General features: G+C 38.4%; 2 protein-coding genes and 1 non-coding gene across 3 annotated transcripts; 1 reads left to right on the forward strand and 2 right to left on the reverse strand.

The window, feature by feature from the left end:
• Positions 1 to 314: 314 nt before the first annotated feature.
• On the reverse strand, positions 315 to 2,386 carry LOC107761009 (zinc finger BED domain-containing protein RICESLEEPER 2-like). The gene is made up of 3 exons (XM_075226136.1): positions 1,396 to 2,386; positions 490 to 1,263; positions 315 to 406 (listed from the first exon to the last, which is right to left on the reverse strand). The coding sequence occupies exons 1-3, from the start codon at positions 2,384 to 2,386 to the stop codon at positions 315 to 317; spliced, it is 1,857 nt and encodes a 618-aa protein (XP_075082237.1).
• A 17,768-nt stretch (positions 2,387 to 20,154) lies between these two features.
• On the forward strand, positions 20,155 to 21,406 carry LOC107772524 (probable glutathione S-transferase parA). The gene is given in 2 exon segments (NM_001325138.1): positions 20,155 to 20,486; positions 20,677 to 21,406. Coding segments are annotated over 2 exon segments (663 nt in total). The 5' UTR covers positions 20,155 to 20,168; the 3' UTR covers positions 21,022 to 21,406.
• Positions 20,553 to 20,632, reverse strand: LOC142174165 (small nucleolar RNA snoR4). The gene has a single exon (XR_012703513.1). It is a non-coding gene; the product is annotated as a small nucleolar RNA snoR4 (small nucleolar RNA).
• Positions 21,407 to 23,844: the final 2,438 nt, after the last annotated feature.

Genomic DNA, 23,844 nt, shown 5'->3' on the forward strand with positions numbered 1-23,844 from the left:
TCAATGACAAAACCAAAAATATAGCACGAGAGTTCCAGTTTTGGCACTAAACTTTACTCTCTGCCTCTTGCATGAGAATAAAGAAGATAACAATATTGTGTCAAAATATTCTATGAAACAAACTAATCACTAAGCAGAAATTGAAGGGTATAACAAATGCCAAGTATGGCTTTAATATCAAATTCAGTGTAATTAATTCCAGCCATAGGTGCAAATCCAAAATTATTGAATGGTCCACTGTCACTGCTAGCAAGTTATACAACATAGAATATCCAAGATGATGAGAATAATGTTGCATGTTCAGGTATGCCCTCTTAGCAATGTTGCGATAAACCACTTGAATCCGGCTCTTCCTCTTCATCAAGCAATGTTGGACATGAAACTTTATCAATCGTTGAAGACAAACCTAAAAGAAAAATGCATAGTTCAATGTATCAATATACTATTAAATAATTGAACTATTAAGATAATAATGAAAAAATTACTTACCATTTAAGTCATTCCATAACCACGTGCGAGCACACATTAAAGCTTCCAAAGTAGTGGGATGGAGTCTACTCCGATGTGGGCTAATCAACCTCCCACTGGTGCTAAATGCCGATTCTGAAGCAACAATAGACACGGGAATGGCTAAGAGATCACGTGCCATTTTTTGCAATGTAGGAAATTTCAATCCATTTGTCTTCCACCAACTCAAATTGTCAAATGAAGGAGTTCGAGGTAGTAGGCCTTCTTCTAAGTACATATCCAACTCTGATCTTGTCTCCACGATAGCTCCACTCGAAGCAACAAATCTATCAAAGCTCGAAAGCCGATCACCCTCAATAAAACTAGTGACTTCACTAGAACTAGAAGCTAATGAATCATGTGGACCAGATAATTTACTCTTATAATCTTGAAAGAGATTATAACAATTGGATCGAACTTCTTGAATTTTAGTTGAAGCTTCTTCACCATAAATTAGTGGAAGAAAGAACTCTACCAACCTCATCTTGTACCGTGGATCAAAGATTGCAGCTACTCCCATCAAAATATGCAGATCATCCCAATATTTTTTAAATTTCAACAACATCGCAGAAGCCATATCGCTAATCAAAGGATTAAACTCCTTCACCCAAGCTTCCAATTCTAGCTTAATTTCACAAACTTTTGTAAAGTATTGACTGGATGTTGGATATTGAGTTCCTGAAAATTGTTCGGTGATACGATAAAAAAGTATGAGCTTATCAGAAACATCTTCTGCATTACTCCATTGCTCTTCAGCTGGATAAGACTAATAATTTGTGTCAGTTAGACTCAACTTCCTAAACACCTCTTTGTATTCTATAGCCGTTCTCAACATCAGATATGTCGAGTTCCACCGAGTAGGACAATCATACTCCAACTTCTTATTACAAGAACAGTGAACCAAACGTGCAGCTTCTTCAAACCTCTCAATTCTGCCAGCTGATCCAATCCAATACAAGACACTATCACGCACTTTGCTAATACTATCTCCTATAACCTTTAACCCTTCTTGCACAATTAAATTTAAAATATGTGCAGCACAACGCACATGAAATACTCGACCAGTCAACAACAAATCTTTTTTATTAAGTTTCTCATCCAATAAAGTTTTAATCATAGCATTGTTTGTGCTAGAATTATCAACTGTGATAGTTGATATTTTTCGTTCAAGATTCCAATCAAACAAACAATTAACCAAAGCACCACACAAAGCATCTTTATCATGTGGAGCAGGGACATAAGCAAATCTCAGAATATGACTTTGAAGCCTCCATGAATCATCAATGAAATGACCAGTAATAGCCATGAACCCTTTTTTGTTACTATTGGAAGTCCACATATCGGTTGTTATTGCAATTCTACTCGTGACTTTCTCCAACAACTTAGAAGTTTGCGATTTCAAATTGTCAAAAAATTTTATTATGTCATTCTTGATTGTATTTCTAGAAACCATCTTAAACATAGGTTGGATACTCGCAACAAAGTTCCTAAATCCCACATGATCAACTATAGAGAGTGGATACTCGTGTAAAATAATGGCATGTGCAAGTTGTTTACGTGAAATATCTTGATCAAAATAACTACCCCCGGTATCACCCTCATTTTGTACATCTCTTGGCCTGTTAGGACACTTAGGTATGTGATCTAACATAGATTTTGTCCCACAATTCCTAACATTTTTATATCGGCGATCGCAATACTTACAAAGACCATATGAAATACCATTATCCTTCACCGGCTTGAAATGCTTCCATGCTCGGGAATATCTTCTTTTTCCCAGTTCAACTTCATCTTGTTGTAAAGGCCTTTGACTCTCATCGTCTAAGGAAATGGCATTAGAAGATGAAGCTGGTAGATTCTCTTCATTTTGAGATGCCATGATTATCTAGTAAAACAAAAAAAAGAAATATCACTAAAAGCTGAAAAATAATCATCTAGTATAAAAAGCAGACAAATGTACTAAGCATAAGCTCTTGTAACTCAACAAGACTACCAGGAGGACTTTAAGAAGATCTAGAGCCACAACCTCATGTACTAGCAAGTAACATAATTGGCAAAGGAAGATAAACTAATTTTAAACGGTGTTTAGAATTTGGAAACATAGGTGCAAATTAAACAGTATATCCGTTCTGCAACTAGTAATAGCCCCTAAAATTGCAACACAAAAGAGACATCACCGGTGTGGATAGTTAAACAAGCAGAATGTACATAAACCTCTGAAAAGAACAAAACTATTGTAATACAACTTAGTGGATATTCAACATATTTTCAAGATTATAAGTGTAAATTATCTTGAACTTAGTATCTTCACCATTCTGATCAAAAGAGACATCACCATCCACATATCCAAGCTTTTCTTGGATAATTTGGTACTTACAAATTAGAGAGAAACCACAAATGTCCTTTATGAAAATGCATAAACATTTTCCCTCACTATTTTGTTTATTCCCAGAAATAAGGTGAAGCTAAAAAATGCCAAAGCAAGCAATAAGTTCAGAAAAATACCTAGAGAAAAAAAGCAGAAAAGTAAAAATTTTCTAGTAAAACAAGAAAAAATATTTATGAAGATGTGCAAATTGATGACAAAGTTGAAAACTTTCTACTAAACAAGAACAAACAGTAAAGTTGGCGAAAATTAAGAAAAAGTGAAAAACATAACAATAAACTAAAAATTAAGAGATAAATAAAAATTCTTACAAGAGAAAGAGAAGTTGAAAGCAAGAGAGTGTTACCTCGTAACTTATTGATTTGTTTCATGTTGGAGAATGGAGATTAAAGTTTGCCTGGAAGAACTCAACTGAAGAAGAAGAGTTTTGGTTTCGTCCTTTACTCCTTTGGAAGAGCCGAGGGTTTGATTCAAAGAGGGGATTGGAAAAAAAGAATAAAAATACGCGGGTCACTTATTCTTTACCCGACCCATCTATTAATTCGAATTTTACCCTGCCCTGCCCTAACTTATTAATTTTTTTTAAATATAGCATTTTGCCCTGCCCTGCCCTGCCCTGCCCCGCCCTATTTAAATCTTCCCCTGCCCTGCCTCGTTAATAGTTTTCCCTGCCCCCGCCCTGCCCTACCCTGCCCCAATTGCCATCCCTACTTTTGATGATGTAATCTTGCAATAAACCATGGTAATCTCACATGAGTGAGCAAGTTTAATAATAGTAAAATGTCATCCTTTCGAAACGGTGGCTTTATCAATTATTCAAGCATAACTCTACCACTTTGTTATCAATGGCTAGATCCTTTTTCTTCTTCGATTAATGTTTATAACATGACAGCTTCACTTCCACGATCAAGAAAATCTATCCTATTATTTCCACGTATGACTCCTAACATGGATAATTGTTAATTAAGTTATGTAATGACTGTAACCACAAATTTTCGCGTCGAAAAAAATAAATAATCAAGACTGAAAAATTGCGTAACAAATATAGTATTTGATTTCAATAAATATTAAGTGATACAATCTCTATGTTATTCCTCTGATTCTTCGAGAATGTAAACTATCTTGATGAACTTGATTTTGATTTTGATTCAAAGGCTTGTAAAGCTTGGTCTTGAATCTCTTTCTTAAACTTGAATTTAGATTTGATCACGAACAAGTAATTTAATCTTGAACATCTTGGTATTTCATTTGGCTTCGTTCTTGATCTTGATCTTGATCTTGAACTTGAACTTGTAGCTTGAGTGCTTGAACTTGTCGCTTGTAGAGAAATATGCGGTGTTTGATCCACGAGCTCTCTGCTTGCTTCTTATTATCACTTCTGATGTCTTCTAGCTTTGTGAAGATCTCTATTTATAGTTGTAGGGAGTGGTGTAGCTATGCGATTTGATTGGTCCGTTTGAATTGACCAATACCATCTAGACACATGGCACAACACTATTGGTTGTTGATTTGACTTGGTATGCCACCCTTTCTTGACATATGTCATGATTTTATTGGCTCATTTATTTGGCTTGGATTGCCACATCACTTGACACATGGCATGATTTTATTGGCTCGTTCTTTTGACTTGAATTGCCATGTCACTTGACATGTGGCATGAGCCAGGGCTTTAAGACGGGCTGCTAGCCATTTGGACTTTGGGCTAGTAAAATGGGCTCATCTTTTGGAGTCCAATTAAATGGACTGGCCCAATTAAAAAAATATACTTTAATTAAATCCATGATGGACTTAAATAATTAATTTTAATTTGAGCTTAACATTTATTGAATGTAGGAATTTATCCAAACTCAATATGAATTTTATCATGTGCTTATAATGGCGATTATGCACTGGATAGTGGGTTTATATAGGGAATTACGAATCTGGATTACGATGCAACATACTTGCAAATTATGTAGAGCAAAATTTATTTATAGCCCATCGGCCGAAACATATATTACCCGATAGCCCAAAATTGCAATATATATTTTATAGCCCAAAAGTATTTCTAGTGGCTAGCCACAAGATCTATTTTGTCGACGGCAGAATGTCTTCATGAGCGACGTCAATCTCTCTCCTCAACGACCAAAGAAAAAGTATATGCCATAAAGCTCTTCCACATAAATTGTTCAAAACCTTTAAAACAGATCTTAGTTGTATCACTATTGCTGAAAAGTGGCAGAAAGAATAAGATTGGAAGGATGGGAGGAGGAAGCAGAACTAACATGACCGGAAAATTGAGTTTTCTGACAAAATCCGGCACAAATAGTTGTTGTAGTTCAATATAGAGTAATTTCACGTGAAAGAGACACGTTTAAGTTTGAAAAGTATTTAAAGTCAATATTTAGCATAGAAGTATGGAAAATAGACTCTCACTATACAAAAATATAATAAATAGACTGTCACTATACAACATATATACAAAATAGACTATCACTATACAAAAGATATACAAAATAGACTGTCACTGTACAATTTATATACAATAGATTGTCACTATACAAAAAATATACAAAATAGATTGTCACTATATAAAATATATACTAAATAGACTGTCACTATACAACATATATACAAAATAGACTGTTACTATACAAAAAAATATACAAAATAGACTGTCACTATACAAAAAATATACAAAAATAGACATTTCGGGCTATTACATGTAATATGTTTGCACCGAAGGGCCATTTCGTGTAAGTGAAAAAAACATGGGCTATTAAAATTTTGAGGGGCTATAGAGGGTAGTTTTCTCAATTATGTATATATGTTCTAAATGCAACGTTTGTGAACCATCACGACAATTATTGTGGCTCTTCGAATTTTTATTGTTCTGAATAACTACCTATTTTTTTATTAGTAAGATATTTAAAATCAATTAGAAGGTTATTTTAGTAATTCAACTTTTTAACTTTTAGGATTCTCACTTACAATATAACTAGTTTCTGGGCACGTGCATTAGCATAAACAAATAGATAATTGTATACAATTTCGTAAAATTGCAGAGCAAACTGTTCTCAAGGTTTTGAGTATATAATTATACTTAGAAGAATAAAACACAAAATTTTGTGAATAATCAATATGGATCAGAGTATGGTGACTTATTTGTCGAAATCAACATGCTGAATATCCACTAACTATGCAACAAAATATTGGAGGCTCAGATTAAAACTCATTAGGATGACAAAAGAAGCATTCAAGATTTTTTTGCAACTTATGAATATAAGATGATGATAAATTATAAGTATCTCCCAAATTCACATAGGAAAATATTTTAATATTAATTACTTATATTTTATAAAATGTAATAAAACTAAATAAAGTCAATCTATAAGATATTGCACTAAACACGCCTTTGTTTTCATACTCTAGCTAATATAATATTTGTTAACAAATTTATTTTACTTCTCCATTCTACATAGTTTGCATCGTTCCCAGTGATAATTTTTTCAATATAAAAGTAAATATTAATATTTTTTGTGCATGATATAATGTAATATATGTGAATATGTACATATAAATGCACGCGCAAACACACACACACTATTATATATACATGCGATAATTTTAGTAATCGTGGAGTGTAATATTATCGATAAGAAATAATTTTGCTAGTTTTAATTAATTTTTTAATGTACTCATGATTTGTCATGTTTAGTTTCCATGCATTAGATATAACATATACTTCCATCTTCTACATATTGTTTAACATTTTCCACTGGTAGTACCTATTTTCGTTAGTATATTAAAATAATTCTAATTAATAAAAAACTGAAATATTATAAATTATATGATTGAGTAATCCAGCTAATCTGTTGAGCAATACAAAATAAATTTATATCGAATAAAATATTTATGGTCGAGCATGCTTCTGTTGTGCTTGTCAATTTATATTTATGAAAATAGTTTACTGCATATTTGGACAGGAATACACTATATGGAAGATCATACTGTTAAAATTATCTTTCAAGCATTTTGCCAAACAATTGCAGATTATAATATGTGAATATGACGTTCACATCGATATTTTATGTAATAACACTTCCAATCAGTAAACCCGTCACACTACCACCAAACTATCATATCCACACAACAAAATTACAAAATAGATTTAGTTTTCAAATCCTAAACTCCCATTTCCTCTACGGTTATGATCACTTTCTCCCTTCTAATATGCATTGTTATGCTTGCTTATTTATTTTTCACATTCCTCTACCCAGCTACCTATATTATTGTTGGAAAACAGCTATTATTTTAATATTTAGTGCAAAAAGTCAAACAAATAGATATTGAAGTTCAGTAAGATTTAGATTTACAAGGTAAACCTTATATGTTTGTTGGAAGACTTTGTTTACCTGAAAAATCAGATAACGTTAAATTTGTGTATGATTCTAAGGATATGTGATACAATTTGATACAAATCGTATGGAGAGATAGAAATATGTGTATTCTTGACTATGAGAATAGGAATAGTGAGCAAAAAAGAATGAATAAGATAAAGTAAAACAAGCATAAGGAGATATCTTTCAATATGAGAAGTGATCTTTTATTACAGTGTATTCGGTGTCTCTATGCTTACAAGGATCCCCCCCTCCCCCCTCTTTTATAATAGAGGGATCCTACTTTATTTATAATAAAATAAAGCATATAGTGGAGGACCCATGATGAATTGTCTCTTCCTCAATTCCCGCCAAGATTCTCTCCCTTAGTGCGGTTATAACGGCTCTTGTCTGTGAGCTCGATACTGGCTCGAACTCGTTATTGGGTCGAGCCCTCGGTTTTGGCTTGAGTTCGACCTTCGGGGTGGGCGTAGCGCATTTTCGACCTCGAAGCAATGCCTTACGGATCGATTTGGTCACGGGCTCGATAAAAGTATCGAGCCGACTCCTCGATTAGCCTTCGGACTCGAGGCTCGTTTGTACTGTCTTCGAAACTCATCCCAAAATCCCACTCCAGTTGTTTACCATTCGAACTCGATCGAACGTAGGAAGGCCGGAATCTATTTTGACTGGATACAGATAGTCCCCTCGTTTCTCAGGAAGGATGTTGTGAGAATCGATATGATCTTCGACGGTTCGATCGGGTTATAAGCTGACGTTTTCATAGGGCTCGATCATGACGTATGTGACAGTTGTCCCATCGATTTAGTCTTTCAAGGTATTTAATGTATGTAAGACGGTAGTCGGCCACTTCTGATATTGAACCGCCACGATGCAAGCCTATAAATAACCCCTCCATCTAACATTTACCACTTTTACGTCTTCACTCTTCCAAATTTTCTTACCCTTTCTCTCTATTTCGCCGCTTGCAGAGCCATCTACACCAGCATTTGGTGTCATCAACTTTTCATCTTCCTTTGCCTTTCTTTCTTTCATATCAATGGCCAAAACTTCGAAAACTGTACCTCAGAAGGAGAAAGCTTCTTCTTCACGGCCATCCGGCGATAAGGCGCCGGTGGAGCCGCCTACCTATGAGTATGTTCCCGGCCCGTGTACTCTGAAGATCGATTTTAAGGTTGAGAATCCTTCATTTGTTCCAGGTCGATGTGAGCATGTGTCGATGTACATGTGCTCAATAATGGAGGGTCATCTCGAGGCTGTGAGGAAAGACTGCAACTGGGGTTCCGAGGTTGTGTTGCAAATTTCCTCCCCAGAAGAGAGCGTCATCACCCATATGGAGGGGTTTTTAAGTGTTTACACTTACCCCTTTACGTTAGGTCCCGTCGACCCGGTGATCATTGATTTTTGCAAAAGATATTAGGTCACCCTTGGTCAAATTCATCCCTCTCTATGGCGTATAGTAACCTTACTTCGCTTCTTCTCCAACAAGGCTTGGGGGGCTGGATTTTTTCCTGAATCACCTCATACGATTGTACAGGCCTCAAATCTTTCGAGGACTAATCAGGCTTCATCGTCGGGCATTGAAGGCTTTGATGTCGAGCATCGACGAAGACAAGGATCGGGGTTGGATGCGCCGTTATATCCTGGTGAGGACCCGTGACCTCATTCCGGAAAAGAAGATACCGTTCCCCGAGGAATAGAATTTCGACCGTAAGTGGTTTTCATAAGACGTTGCTTTTCGTATCTTTTTCCGATTTTATCTGATGTCTTTCTCTAATATACAGCTGCCCCTTGGATGCCACAAGCGGTACCCAACCTCGAGGATTGGGTTCGAAAGTTAGCCTCGACTTCTTCTTATGCCGAACGCGCTTGGTGTAATTTGGCAAAAGGTAGATGGGAGGCCAAGAATCATGGTAAGGGTTGCTTCTCGTGTTCTTCAAAATGTTTTTTATGCTCCATTCGTTACCGATTTCCTTTCATGCAGGTGTACCAAGGATGCCGTTTTGAGGACTTCGAGTGGTGAAGAAGGAACCAAGTCCCCGGTCCCGAAATCGGGGAAAGATAAGAAACGAAAAGCTATCTTTCGGTCAGAGGACCCCAAGCTCAAAACTCGAAGGGTGAGGAGGAAGGCAATCGCTCTTTCGATGGACTCGGTCTAACGACTGAGAGAAGAAGAAGAAGAAAAAAAAGATGATGCCTCAGATTTTGTGATCCAATCTGCGAAAGCTATCGAGGTCGCCAGAGCTTCTAAGCCGATGGTGGCTGTACCGGTCGGGGTCGGTTCCGGTACCCCGAGTCTCGATCAGAGCGTCCCGAGCGATTCGCTTGGGACTATGATAGTGGGTCATTTTCCTTCTCTTCCAACCTTTTCTGAGGAGGCGTTAAAGGAAGCTCAAGAATTGAAGACCCCCGATATGGGCGGAGGCTCTAGTGTAGGGGACCCTTTTCGAGATTGCTTTAGTGGAGTCGATGATGTCTCTGACATTGGTGACGCTTCTTTTCTCCTAGAAGAGGCCCAACATTTCATTTCTCGCGTAATGATTTTACTGTACTTAGTTTCTTCGTTCTTTTCCAAACTTGACTTGTGTTCTTTCCCTACTGTGCAGGCCATTAGTAGGTTTCGAGTCGACCTCAGCCAGTGTGAGGTCGAGCTTCAGAAGGTCTCGGGGGAGAGAGATGCCCTGCGGCTTCTTTGCAGCCAAAAGGACGAGGCTATAAAGGACCTCCAAGCAGATTTGGCTAAGGCTCGTGAAGAAAAGGCCAAACTAGATAAGCATGTGAGCCTCGTTCTGTTAGAGTATGGGTTTGACTCAACTGTGGAAGTTAACCCTTTGTTATCTCAGCTGCAGCAAAAGGTTGAAAAGATCGCGTTACTTCGGGAAGAAGTCGATCAAATCAAGGCTGAATGTAATCGGTGGAAGGAGACTATCGATCGCCTGGCTGCGGAAAAAGAAACCATCTTGGCCAAATTATTATCGGCCGATGTTCAGCTTCGAAGCGTCAAGAAAAAGGGTTCGGCTCAGGCTAAGAGGATCGAGGAGCTTGAAACATGGCTTGCTGAGGCCAAGGCGGAGGTTGAGTCATCGAAAGTCATGGCGGACAAGTCCATTGCCGTGTATCGGGCTGATGCCGAGGCTGCTCAGATGGAGGAATGAGAGGCGGCGGATACTGCCAACACTCGAGCACATTGGTTTGCCGAACTTGCTAAGTGTCGGTCTCGGAGGGAGACCCTCGAGGAGATACACGCTCGAGGTTTCGACCTTACTGAAGAGATAAAAAATGCTAAAGAGCTCGAAGCTAAAGCTGAAGCCTTGGCTTCTGATGGCGATGATGATGATGATGATGGTAGCAAGAGCGGATCTGAGAATGGGGGGGATCCCGATAGAGAAGAAACTGCTCCTGAGGATGACCAGGAAACTTAGTCCATAGTTTTTACGTTTGTAATCAATCATGTAGACAATTTTGTATATAGACAACTTTGCCGACTTGCTTCTGTTTTGTGAAGACTTTATACATGCCTTATAAATGTTTTCACAAAGATTTAAACAACTTAATCAAATTCTGGATTTCGTAGCCTCTATAATCGAGCGAGTGCTTATTCAAATTTGAAGTGATGTAGCCCTTAGCCTTATTAGTCGAGTCAATAATTCGAACTCGAAGTAATGTAGCCCGTAGGCATAATGGTCGAGTGAGTGCTTGCTCAAACTCGAAATAAAGTAGCCCGTGGGCTTAGTAGTCGAGTGAATGATTAGACTCAGGATAAAGTGGCCCATAGGCATAATGGTCGAGCGAGTGCTTGCTCGAACTCGAAATGAAAGTAGCACGTAGGCTTAGTAGTCGAGTGAATGATTCGAACTCGAAGTAATGTAGCCCGTAGGTGTAATGGTCGAGTGAGTGCTTGCTCGAACTCGAAATAAAAGTAGCCCGTAGGCTTAGTGAGTCGAGTGAATGATTCGAACTCGGGATATAGTGGCCCGTAGGCGTAATGGTCGAGTGAGTGCTTGCTCGAACTCGGAATGAAAGTAGCCCGTAGGCTTAGTAGTGGAGTGAATTTTTCGAACTCGAAGTAATATAGCCCGTAGGCATAATGGTCGAGTAAATGCTTGCTCGAACTCGAAATAAAGTAGCATGTGGGCTTAGTAGTCGAGTGAATAATTCGAACTCGGGATAAAGTGGCTCGTAGGCATAATGGTCGAGTGAGTGCTTGCTCGAACTCAAAATAAAGTAGCCCGTAGGCTTAGTAATCGAGTGAATGATTCGAACTCGAAGTAATGTGGTCCGTAGGTATAATGGTCGAGTGAATGCTTGCTCGAACTCGAAATAAAGTAGCCCGTGGGCTTAGTAGTCGAGTGAATAATGCGAACTCGGGATAAACTGGCTCGTAGGCATAATGGTCGAGTGAGTGCTTGCTCGAACTCGAAATAAAGTAGCCCGTAGGCTTAGTGGTCGAATTTATCTTAACTCTGTTTGTGTAATAAATCTCCAAATAGAGGAATTTTTCTTGGATATAAGATGTCGGTAAAGAGGAGAACTTTCTTTGCAAGTCACTATACATGTGTTCATGTTTCGCGCCTGGGTTCGGGCCAACTACATGAGCATGGTTCATTTTGACCATTTGGCTCTTACAACTTTTCCTATTGGAACCCCGTTATTGCGAAATACCTTTCTTGCATCAGAACTTGATATATTTGAAGGCTACTGCCCCCCCAGTATTCTAGGTCGATTGTAAAGAGGCCTCGGATACTGTTGTAAGTGCATCACGATCTTTGGTTGCCTCGTTAAAAACCTTGTCGAAAAACCCATTTGAGATAAAACCGGTCTAAGGGAAAAAGAGTGCAACGCGTGCTTTCAGATCTATGGCGAAGGATCTATCTTAGCTCCTGCTTGGACTTCTGCAGGAGTCAGTTTTGAAATGTAAATGAATATGGAAGGGTCGTACCTTAGCAGTAGTATCGTTTTAGATGTGACACATTCCAATTGCTTGATAGTTGTTTGCCGTTTATAATGTCGAGCATGTATGATCCCTTTCCGACGTTCTCGAGAACCTAATATGGTCCTTCCTAATTTGGTCCTAGTTTTCCTTCATTCGGATTTCGGGTATTGATGGTGACTTTCCTTAGTACTAAGTCAAAGGGCTTGAAATGGCGGAGCTTGGTTCTTCGATTATAATATCTTTCGATTCACTGCTTTTGGGCGGCCAATTGGACGAGAGCAGCTTCTCGTCTTTCGTCTGATAATTCGAGGCTAGTGTTCATAGCCTCGTTATTTGATTCTTCCGTCGTGTATTGAAATCTGGTACTGGGTTCGCCGACTTCGACTGGTATCAATGCTTCGGACCCATATACTAAGGAGAATGAGGTCGCCCCCGTACTGGATTTCGACGTCGTTCGATATTCCCAAAGGACTTCGGGTAGGATTTCTCTCCACTTTCCTTTAGCGTCGTTCAACCTCTTCTTTAGGTTCTGAATAATGGTTTTGTTCGTTGATTCGGCCTCTCCGTTCCCACTGGGGTGATACGGTGTTGATAATCTCCTTCTTATTCTGTGGTCTTCGAAGAATTTCATCACTTTGCTGCCCACAAATTGTTTCCCATTATCACATACTATTTCGGCTGGTATCTCGAATCGGCATATGATATGATCCCAGATAAAGTCTATAACTTCTTTCTCTCTTACTTTCTTGAACTCCTGTGCTTCAACCCATTTAGAGAAATAATCAGTCATAAATAAGATGAATTTAGCTTTACCTGGGGTTGATGGCAGAGGGCCGACGATATCCATTCCCCATTTCATGAATGACCATGGGGATAGGACCGAGTGAAGTTGCTCTCTGGGTTGATGGATCATTGGTGCAAACCTTTGACATTTGTCACATTTTCGAACAAATTCCTTCGCATCTTTGCCCATATCGATCCAATAATACCCTGCCCTGATTATTTTTTGGACTAATGGATCGGCACCAGAGTGATTCCCACAAGTACCCTCATGCACCTTATGTAAGATGTAATCGGTATCTCCTAGACCCAAGCATACTGCCAATGGTCCATCGAATGTCCTTCGGTATAATGTTCCATCTGAAGCCACCGTGAATCTAGCAGCTTTAGTCCGTAGGGCTCTTGAATCTTTAGGGTCCGATGGGAGCTTTCCGTCCTTTAAGTATTCAATATACTTATTTCTCCAATCCCAGGTTAAGCTTGTAGAATTTATCTCGGCGTGACCTTCTTTGATCACGGATCTCAAGAGTTGAACGAGAGTCCCCGAGCTCAAGTCACCTTCCTCGATCGATGATCCCAAATTCACAAGTGCATCAGCCTCACTGTTTTGCTCTCGTGGAACGTGCTGTGATATGTAGTTTGTCCAAATACTTTTCCATTCTATCCTCTCTAACTTCGAAGGTTTTGTTTACTTGACTTACCACCAACAGAGAGTCACATTTGGCTTCTATGACTTCTGCTCCCAAGTTTTTAGCTAGCTCGAGACCTGCAATCATGGTCTCATACTCGGCCTCGTTGTTAGTCAACCTGGTAGTTTTAATAGATTGCCTAATAATGTTACCTGTGGGTGGCTTTAAAATTATGCCCAGCCCGGACCCTTTTACTTTCGAAGCCCCGTCCATAAAAAGGGTCCATACCCTCGAGGACGTACCTGATTTCAGCAGGAATTCTTTTTCAACTTCGGATACGAGGGTTGGCGTGAAATCTGCCACAAAGTCTGCTAAAATTTGAGACTTGATGGTCGTACGGGGTTGATATTTGATATCGTACCCACTGAGTTCGATGACCCATTTGGCAAATCGACCTGATAGTTTGGGCTTGTGCAAAATATTACGAAGTGGGTAAGTTGTTAATACGCATATGGGGTGACATTGAAAGTATAGTCGTAACTTTCTAGAGGCGCTTATCAGTGCAAGTCCCAATTTTTTTAGGTGTGGATATCTAGCTTCTGCTTCTCCTAAGGTTCGACTTAAATAATAAATGGGAAATTGCGTACCTTGCTCTTCCCGAACTAGGACACCGCTTACTACGATTTCTGATACTGCCAAGTATAAGCAAAGTTTTTCGTCTGCTTTTGGAGTGTGAAGTAGTGGTAGGCTCGACAGATATTGTTTCAGTTTCTTCAATGCCTGTTGGCATTCCGGGGTCCAAGCGAAATTGTTCTTCTTTTTGAGTAGGGAGAAATTTTTTTCTTTCGATCTGATGATCTCGAAATGAATCGGCCTAGGGCCGCAATTCATCCTGTAAGCCTTTGTATAGCTTTTACGTTGTCCACGATGGTGATGTCTTTGATGGCCTTGATTTTATCGGGGTTAATCTCGATTCCCTGATTTGACACCATGAAGCTGAGGAACTTACCCGAACCGACCCCGAAAGTACATTTTTCGGGGTTGAGCTTCATGTTATATTTCCTCAAAATCTCGAACGTTTCCTGCAAATGGGTCAGATGGTCCTCTGCGCGCAGGGACGTAACTAGCATGTCATCAATATAAACTTCCATTGATTTACCTATTTGTTCTTCGAATATTTTATTTACTAGGCGTTGGTAAGTAGCCCCCATATTTTTAGCCCGAAGGGCATCACATTATAACAATATGTTTCATATTTGGTGACAGATGAAGTCTTTTCCTGGTCCTCCGGGTTCATCCGGATTTGATTATACCCGGAATAGGTATGGAAAAAAGTGAGGATCTCGTGACCGGCTGTGGCATCGATCATGCGATCGATGTTGGGTAGCGGAAAAGAATCTTTGGGGCATGCTTTGTTTAAATCCTTATAGTCCATGCATATTCTAAGTTTGTTTCCTTTTTTAGGCACTACAACTATATTGGCTAACCATTCAGGATATTTCACCTCCCGAATGGACCCTATCTTGAGAAATTTGGTTACCTCGTCTTCTACGAATGCGTGTTTTACCTCGGACTGGGGTCTTCTCTTTTGCTTTACTGGTCTGAACTTAGGGTCCAAGCTTAGCCGATGCGTCGTTATGTCCGGTGGAATCCCTGTTATATCTAAATGGGACCAGGAAAAACAATCAATGTTATCGATAAGAGATTGGACAAGTTTCTTCCTGAGTTCGGGGCTCAACCCCGTTCCCAGGTATACCTTTCATTCGGGCTAGTGCTCGATTAGTGTGACATGCTCCAATTCCTCAATTGTTGATTTGGTGGCGTCGGTGTCATCAGGAATCACGAAGGATCAAGGGACCCTCTGATCATCATCTTCTTCGATCATTTGGTTATCTGGTTGGGTCGAAGCCGATGTCTGTGATTGCTATTTGGTGTCTCGTTCTCCTTTTGAGCCTGATCCCTTTACTGACGAAGGCGAGGATATTGGTTTCGCTTCCTCGATGGCGAACATTTCTTTTGCGGCTAGTTGTTCTCCGTACACTGTTTTGACTCATCTCGATGTTGGGAATTTGAGGACCTGGTGTAGGGTCGAAGGTACAGCTCTCATGTTGTGGATCTATGGCCTTTTGAAAAGGGCGTTGTACCTCATGTCGCCTTCGATTATGTGAAACTTTGTTTCCTGGATGGTTCTGGCCACGTTTATTGGTAGAATTATCTTGCATTTGGTGGTTTCACATGCCATATTGAATCCGTTTAGAACCAGGGTTGCGGGTACGATCTGGTCCCACATGCCGAGCTGCTCTACGACCTTCAATCTGATGATGTTGGCCGAGCTACCTGGATCAATCAACACACGCTTAACTTTAGTTTTATTCATGAGTACGGATATTACCAGTGCATCGTTATGAGGCTGTACAACCCCTTCTGCATCTTCATCATTGAAGGACAAAAATCGTATGGGTGTGTAATCCTGAGTTCGAGATCGCTTTTCTCTCACAATCGATGTTTTAGTGCGTTTAAGCACTGGTCCCTGAGGGGTATCAGCACTGCCGATGATCATGTGAATGACGTGTTGTGGCTCTTCCTACTTGTTTCGCTTGCCGAAATCCCTTTTTTTAAAATGGTTCCTCACCCTATCGCTCAAACATTCCCGAAGGTGGCCTTTGTTAAATAACCGGGCTACTTCCTCTCTTAGTTGCCTGCAATCTTCCGTTCTGTGGCCATGGGTGCCATGATATTCACACATTTGATTGGGATTCCTTTGGGCAGGATTGGTCTGCATGGGTCGAGGCCATTTAGTGTCTTTGATTCGTCCGATAGCCGACACGATGGCAGATGGATCAATGCTGAAGTTATATTCCGATAACCGAGGTGCTTCTATAGGATCGACATATTTATCAAGGCCGCTCTTGCTCACAAGTCCCCGAGAATTTTGCCCTCGATCAATCCTTTAATTGTTTCGAGCGGTATTGCATGTTGAACCGTTGTTCATCCGATCTGTGACGTACGGTTGATATCGGTCTCTGTTCGACCTCTATTCTCTGTCGATCTCCCTTTGGTTTTTAGTAGGTTTCCTATTCTGATGCATGGGTCCAAACGGAGCTCCCAACTGGTCATCTTCGATCCTAATGTTTGACTGATATCGTTTGTGTATATCTGCCCAAGTTATTGCTAGATACTCGATCAACTTTTGCTTCAGCCGACGTGATGCTATCGAACTTTGCTCGTGCAACCCTTGGGTGAAAGCTTGGACGGCCCAATTGTCTATGACCGGTGGCAATTACATGCGTTCCATTTGAAATCGGGATACGAATTCTCTCAGCATTTCATTACCCCTTTGCTTTACTTTGAAGAGGTCTGATTTCCTTGTTGCAACCTTTATGGCACCAGCATGTGCCTTTACGAACGAATCTACTAACATGGCAAAAGAATCGATGGAATTTGGCAGCAGATTGTGATACCAGATCATCGCTCCCTTCGAGAGGGTCTCCCCGAACTTTTTCAACAACACAAATTCGATCTTATCGTCCTCCAAATCATTACCCTTGATGGCACATATGTAAAAGGTGACGTGTTCGTTAGGATCAGTCGTACCGTTATATTTGGGAATTTTGGGCATACGAAATTTTTTGGGGATTGGTTTTGGAGCCGCACTCGAGGGAAAAGGCTTTTGTATGATTTTTTTTGAATCCAGCCCTTTTATCATTGGTGGAGCTCCCGGGATTTGATCGACCCTGGCATTGTATGTTTTCACTCTCTTGTCGTTGACTTTGACTCGTTTTGTGAGTTCCTCGAGCAATTTAGTAATTTCGGGAGTGGTCCCCGATTCTTGCTCATTTGATTTCACTATGGCGGGCTCCGTTCTGGGGGTGATTTCTCGAAGCGGATTGGGATCTGGCCTGCTTTGTATATGAGTTTGGCTCTGCAACTGAGCTGTCTCTACTTGTTGGGCTTGTAACATCTCGAAGATCATACGTAAGTTGGCTCCGATTTTCCCCACTTTATGGGTGTCTCGAGCTACGGATCGAGTACTGCCTTGAATGCTTTTTTCCGGTTCGGAACGTTGGTTCGCCTCAAGAGCCACTTGCGAATTGACATCTAATGGTACTTCAGCTCGAATTTCGGGTACTTCGATTCGAGCCTCAGTGCCATCATCAAGTGGCCTTCCGGCCCCAGGTACCAAGTTATTGGTTTCATCATGAAGGCCAGCTTCGTGGTCGATAGGTAAAGCCATTGCTGATTCGAAGTTATAAACTGATGTGTACTGCAGATTTATATCAAATAATCACTATTATCCTTAGCCCCACGGTGGGCGCCAAACTGTTTACCTGAAAAATCAGATAACGTTAAATTTGTGTATGGTTCTAAGGATATGTGATACAATTTGATACAAATCGTAAGGAGAGATAGAAATATGTGTATTCTTGACTATGAGAATGGGAATAGTGAGCAAAAAGAATGAATAAGATAAAGTAAAACAAGCACAAGGAGATATCTTTCAATATGAGAAGTGATCTTTTGTTACAGTGTATTCGGTGTCTCTATGCTTACAAGGATCCCCCCTTTTATAATAGAGGGATCCTACTTTATTTATAATAAAATAAAGCATATAGTGGAGGACCCATGATGAATTATCTCTTCCTCGATTCCCGCCAAGATTCTCTCCCTTAGTGCGGTTGTAACGGCTCTTGTCTGTGAGCTCGATATTGGCTCGAACTCGTTATTGGGTCGAGCTCTCGGTTTTGGCTTGAGTTCGACCTTCGGGGTGGGCGTAGCACATATTCGACCTCGAAGCAATGCCTTGCGGATCGATTTGGTCACGGGCTCGATAAAAGTATCGAGCCAACTCCTCGATCAGCCTTCGGACTCGAGGCCCGTTTGTACTGTCTTCGGAACTCATCCCAAAATCTCACTTTGGTTGCTTACCATTCGAACTCGATCGAACGTAGGAAGACCGAAATCTATTTTGACCGTATACAGACTTCTCATTGAATTCACTTAAAATATACTTTTCATTTTTAGTTTGTTTAGACTTTTGCTTTCATAAAAAGATAATATCCGGATGCATCCGAATGTAGAATTAGTTGTGTGGTTATGTACTTGGACATGAAAAAAAAGTAAATTTCTAATCAAAAGGCTTAAGCAATATCTAAAACATTGTAGATAAACAAATATGATCCTTCTAAATAAAGTACTTCATATTAGATAATAACTTGAAAGTAAAGTTCCACATGAACTTATGCATGTAACTATAGAATATGTCAATTAATGAATTTGAGTTTAGCAATGGAACGAAAAAGTTAATTTTAATAATAACTCATTTATTCCCGAACACAACAAAAATGTATTTCAAGAGCAACAGACAACAAGTCATTTACCCTACCATTTACATCGATTGATGTATTTTATAAAAATCCAAAGGTAGAAATTGATAATTAAATAATATGTGAAGCTAAAAAGTTACCCGATTTCTTGTCATGCTTTCTTGATTCATCACTCAGATTCTATCTAATTTTCTTTGCCCACATAATCACAAATTTTGTAAACCAGTGCGTACGTCTTCTATTTCTCTTCTTCGATTTCAAACTGATAAATAATTCCAACAGGTGCAATAAAAAACAACCACCATATTCAAGGCAAATATAGAAGGTGCCTTTCAATTTGTTGCAAAGATAACCACTATGATTTATCAATTATAATCTTGATAGTGTATTGAATTATGAATTTTGTAAGTCTCATTTTGAAAGGATTCGTAGTTAAGTGGTGCTGAAAGGATGTGTTAATACTCAGTAGAATGACAGAGCCGTTGTATTTCTTCTTGTTCGGAATAAGTTAATCGGCATTTTGTGGCAACTCTTCGAAATTAGGACTCTTTAAATTATTAAGATACTTAAACAAATAGGATGGGTATTTTAGTTAATTAGGATATTTAGATAAATCAGAAGGATAGTTTTGTAATTTAACTTTTAAGCTAAGGGCTTCTCACTTTTATAATAATAATAGATATAGATATAGATAAAGATATATAGATATAGATAGATAATATAGATGGATGAGTCATTGGCGATAAAGTGAGGATGTTTCATTTTTGTTATTAAAAACTTACTACTCCTTAAATATAAAATATGATTCCTTTTAAAAAAGAAATAGAATAAAAATAAAGATAAAACACTAAAAATAAATTAATTGTCTAGACAAAATCTACCGTTCACCTCAATTAATACACATCCCCGTCCACATCATGAAGTAGCTAGCACAAGCGTACAGATCAGTTGAAAGAAGAAAAGGGTCCAGTCCTAAATATCCAAATGTTCATGAAAGGAGGACAACTTAGTTTTTTCTACTAGAAAGAATATTTTGACGAATTTCGTTCACATTGGCATGCTTTAATTATATTAAGTAGTCTTTCTTGGAAAAGAAGTATTTGCAATATCAAACCAAATCTTCCCATTACGCAAGCAATGACATCTAAGCAAATATATATCACTATAAATAGTACTACTAATGTTCAATGACTTTTATAAGCACTACATATATATTCTCAAACAAAAAGAATGGAGAGCAACAACGTGGTTCTGCTAGATTTCTGGCCAAGCTCTTTTGGTATGAGGCTAAGAATTGCATTGGCCTTAAAGGGAATCAAATATGAAGCAAAGGAGGAAAACTTATCTGATAAAAGCCCTTTGCTTCTGGAGATGAACCCTGTTCACAAAAAGATCCCTATTTTGATTCACAATAGTAAAGCCATTTGTGAGTCTCTAAACATTCTTGAGTACATTGATGAAGTCTGGCATGACAAATGTCCATTACTTCCTTCTGATCCTTACGAAAGGTCACAAGCCAGATTCTGGGCCGACTATATTGACAAGAAGGTAATAAACATCTCACAAAGACTTAACAGTCAATGTAACATGACCTTTACTAAGTTCATCTTGTGTAGTTTCACCGAGCTGTTTAAGGTCGTCGTACATTTGAATATTAGGTGTTTCACATTTGAATTTTTTTATCCCCTTGTTAGAATTCCTGATTCTGTCAATACTTATGGACGTTGGTTTAATGCAGATATATAGCACAGGAAGAAGAGTGTGGAGCGGTAAAGGTGAAGATCAAGAAGAAGCAAAGAAGGAATTCATAGAAATACTCAAGACTTTGGAAGGAGAGCTTGGAAATAAAACTTACTTTGGTGGTGATAATCTGGGTTTTGTGGATGTGGCTTTGGTTCCCTTTACTAGTTGGTTTTATTCTTATGAGACTTGTGCAAACTTTAGTATAGAAGCAGAGTGTCCAAAGCTGGTGGTATGGGCAAAAACATGTATGGAGAGCGAGAGTGTCTCAAAGTCCCTTCCTCATCCTCACAAGATCTATGGTTTTGTCTTGGAACTCAAGCACAAGCTTGGTCTTGCTTGAACAAGAAACACTTCTTACCTACTGCAGAAACCAATCATGTCCTTCGTCCCTAGTTGTTCAAGCATCAATTTATCAATATTGTTGCTACTCTGTCTATAAATTTTATGGTTTGGTGTAATTTAGTCTTTAAAACTTTACTTGTTGCTACTCTATCTATAAGGTTTATGTTTGGCGTAGTTCAGTCTCTAAAACTTTATTTGCTTAAGCACTTCTTTGAACTAAGGTGGATTTAAATTAGTGAAGCGACATGTCTGGTTAGAGTTTATATAGTCGAGCCCAACTTGTTTGGGATTGAAACGTAGAGCTCGATCGTCCAAAAACTACTTTTTTTGAAAAGTATTTTTTGAAAAGTGCTCTTGGAAATTAGCAGTTTATGTTTGGCCAATTAATTTGAGAAGTATTTTTTGCACTTTTGATAAGCAAATTCTATTTGGTCAAATCTTTTCAAAAAGTACTTTTAAGTGTCTAATTATAAAAAAAGATAATAAAGGTTTATTTATAATTAAATTATTTAAAAAAAAGAAATTAATTATATATATATATATATATATATATATATATATATATATATATATATATATATATATATATATATATATATATTTATATCAATATACAAATATACCAATGCAATAATATTGATAGGGACATACGTGCTTACAAGTTACATGTATGAAAATCACTATCTGTTCTTGAGAAAACAACAAACTAGGTAGTATTGCATTCTGCCAATAATAGTATATATATACACGCACACCAAAAAGAATATAAATAAATATATAAAGTGGAGATCATATAAATTTGGTATACTACAAAAGAAAAAAGATATCATATATATTGAAGAGAGTGCTTGAATATCATAGTTAGCCTTGTTATTTAAAAGAGTAATAGGAGAAAACAATGTTGGAAGAGAAAAGAAGAAATCTATTTATAGTAGAGAGATTGTTCCAAGAAAAGAATAGGAGAAGTAGAATAAAAACACTACAAAAATAAAATAAAATAAAATAAAAGAAAGGGATGGTAAAACAAAAAAAATTAAAAAAAAATGTTAAATTAATGAGGGGTAATATAAAAAATATAAATTTATAGTAAGGATATTTTTATCTTGAAAAAAATTAAATGTTTGCTTCTACTTCTGTTTTTTAGAAGAAACTAGAATATTGTAGCTTCTTCCTAAAAGTAAAAAAACTACTTGCTCCTTGAAAGCACTTCTATGTCTTGGTCAAACACCTCAAATTTCTAAATAAGTACTTTTTTGACAAAAAAGTTTTAACCTCCTAGAAGCTTGGCCAAATAAGCTCGTTATTATTATAATATAATTGTCACGTCCCAAAATCCCACCTTAGGCCGTGATGGCACCTATCCGTACTTGCTAAGCAAGTCAATTCATAATTCAAAAATATATAGCCAAATTTCTTTAATTACAGAGTCATATTATAAATAAAGACATAAATAGTTCCAAAACAGCAAACATATCTGATACATTCATGACAAGGCCTAAACACGGCCAATACAGTATAACCCCCAAGACTAGGCGGCACAGGTGTGATGACCCAAAATGTCATATTATATTTTAGAACTCGAATCTGTACTCTTAAATCTTAAAAGTATCATTTATCGATTTGCGTGCGCAGTCCGGGAAGGTTTTCGGAAAGCTTTTATGTTGAAAATTGATGAAAATGAGAATTTATGCCTTAAAAGTTAATTTTAGTTGATTTCGGTCAATATTTTTGGAAAACAGGCCCGGATTCATATTTTGACGGTCCCGGTGGGTCCGCATCGAATTATGGGACCTGGGCGTATGCCCGAAATCGAATTCGAAGGTCCATAACTCATGTTATGAATTTTTGATGAAAATTAATTATTTTTAAGAATTGATTGAAGTTTGGCATTGTTAGTGCCGGGTCCGTATTCTGGTTTCGGAGCCCGGTACAGGTTCATTATGATATTTAAGACTGGTCTGTAAAATTTGGTGAAAGACGGAGTTGATTTGACGTGATTCGGACATCCACTTGAGAAGATATGAATTTTTAAGTGTTCTTGAGAATTTCATTTGATTTGGTGCTAAATTCGTAGTTCTAGGTGCTATTTTGGCGATTTGATCGCGCGAGCAAGTTCGTATGATATTTTCAGACTTGTGTGCATGTTTGGTTTAGAGCCCCGAGGGCTCGGGTGAGTTTCGGATAGGCCACGGGATGTTTTGGACTTTGGAAATCTGGTTTTTCTGCAGAGTTTGTGTTCTGGCATGTCCTTCTTCGCGTTCGCGAAGGTACTCTCGCGAACGCGAAGAGTAAATTGGGCAGCTGAAGTTTTCTTTTTCGCGAACGCGACAAGCCCATCGCGAACGCGAAGTGTTAGGCACTGGGGAGGGGCAGACAACGTTTTCTTCACCGCGAACGCGAACAATGACTCACAAACACGAAGACTAGGGAAGGGTAGCCTACGCGAATGCGAGCACTATCTCGCGAACGCGAAGGCTTGGCAGCCCATACACTTCGCGAACACGACAGGGCTCTCTCAAATGCGATGAACACCGTCGCCCAGTACTTAACAGAACCCAATATATATATATTTTTCAATCAATATACAAATATACCAATGAAATAATATTGATAGGGACATATGTGCTTCCAAGTTACATGTATGAAAATCACTATCTATTCTTGAGAAAATAACAAACTAGGTAATATTGCATTCTGTCAATAATAGTATGTGTATATATATATATATATATATATATATATATATATATATATATATATAGCGCGCACACCAAAAAGAATATAAATAAATATATAAACTGGAGATCATATAATTTTGGTA

Source organism: Nicotiana tabacum, chromosome 2 (assembly GCF_000715075.1).
Source record: "Nicotiana tabacum cultivar K326 chromosome 2, ASM71507v2, whole genome shotgun sequence".
NCBI lineage: Eukaryota > Viridiplantae > Streptophyta > Magnoliopsida > Solanales > Solanaceae > Nicotiana > Nicotiana tabacum.

Bases quoted from the DNA above. Each gene is read 5' to 3' on its own strand.
- LOC107761009 (XM_075226136.1), bottom strand. From the start codon at position 2,386: ATGGCATCTCAAAATGAAGAGAATCTACCAGCTTCATCTTCTAATGCC. The intron at 1,264-1,395 runs GTAATAAGAAGT...AGTCTTATCCAG, and splicing joins ACGTTTGGTTCACTGTTCTT to CTGAAGAGCAATGGAGTAAT. The intron at 407-489 runs GTAAGTAATTTT...TTTTTCTTTTAG, and splicing joins GTTATGGAATGACTTAAATG to GTTTGTCTTCAACGATTGAT.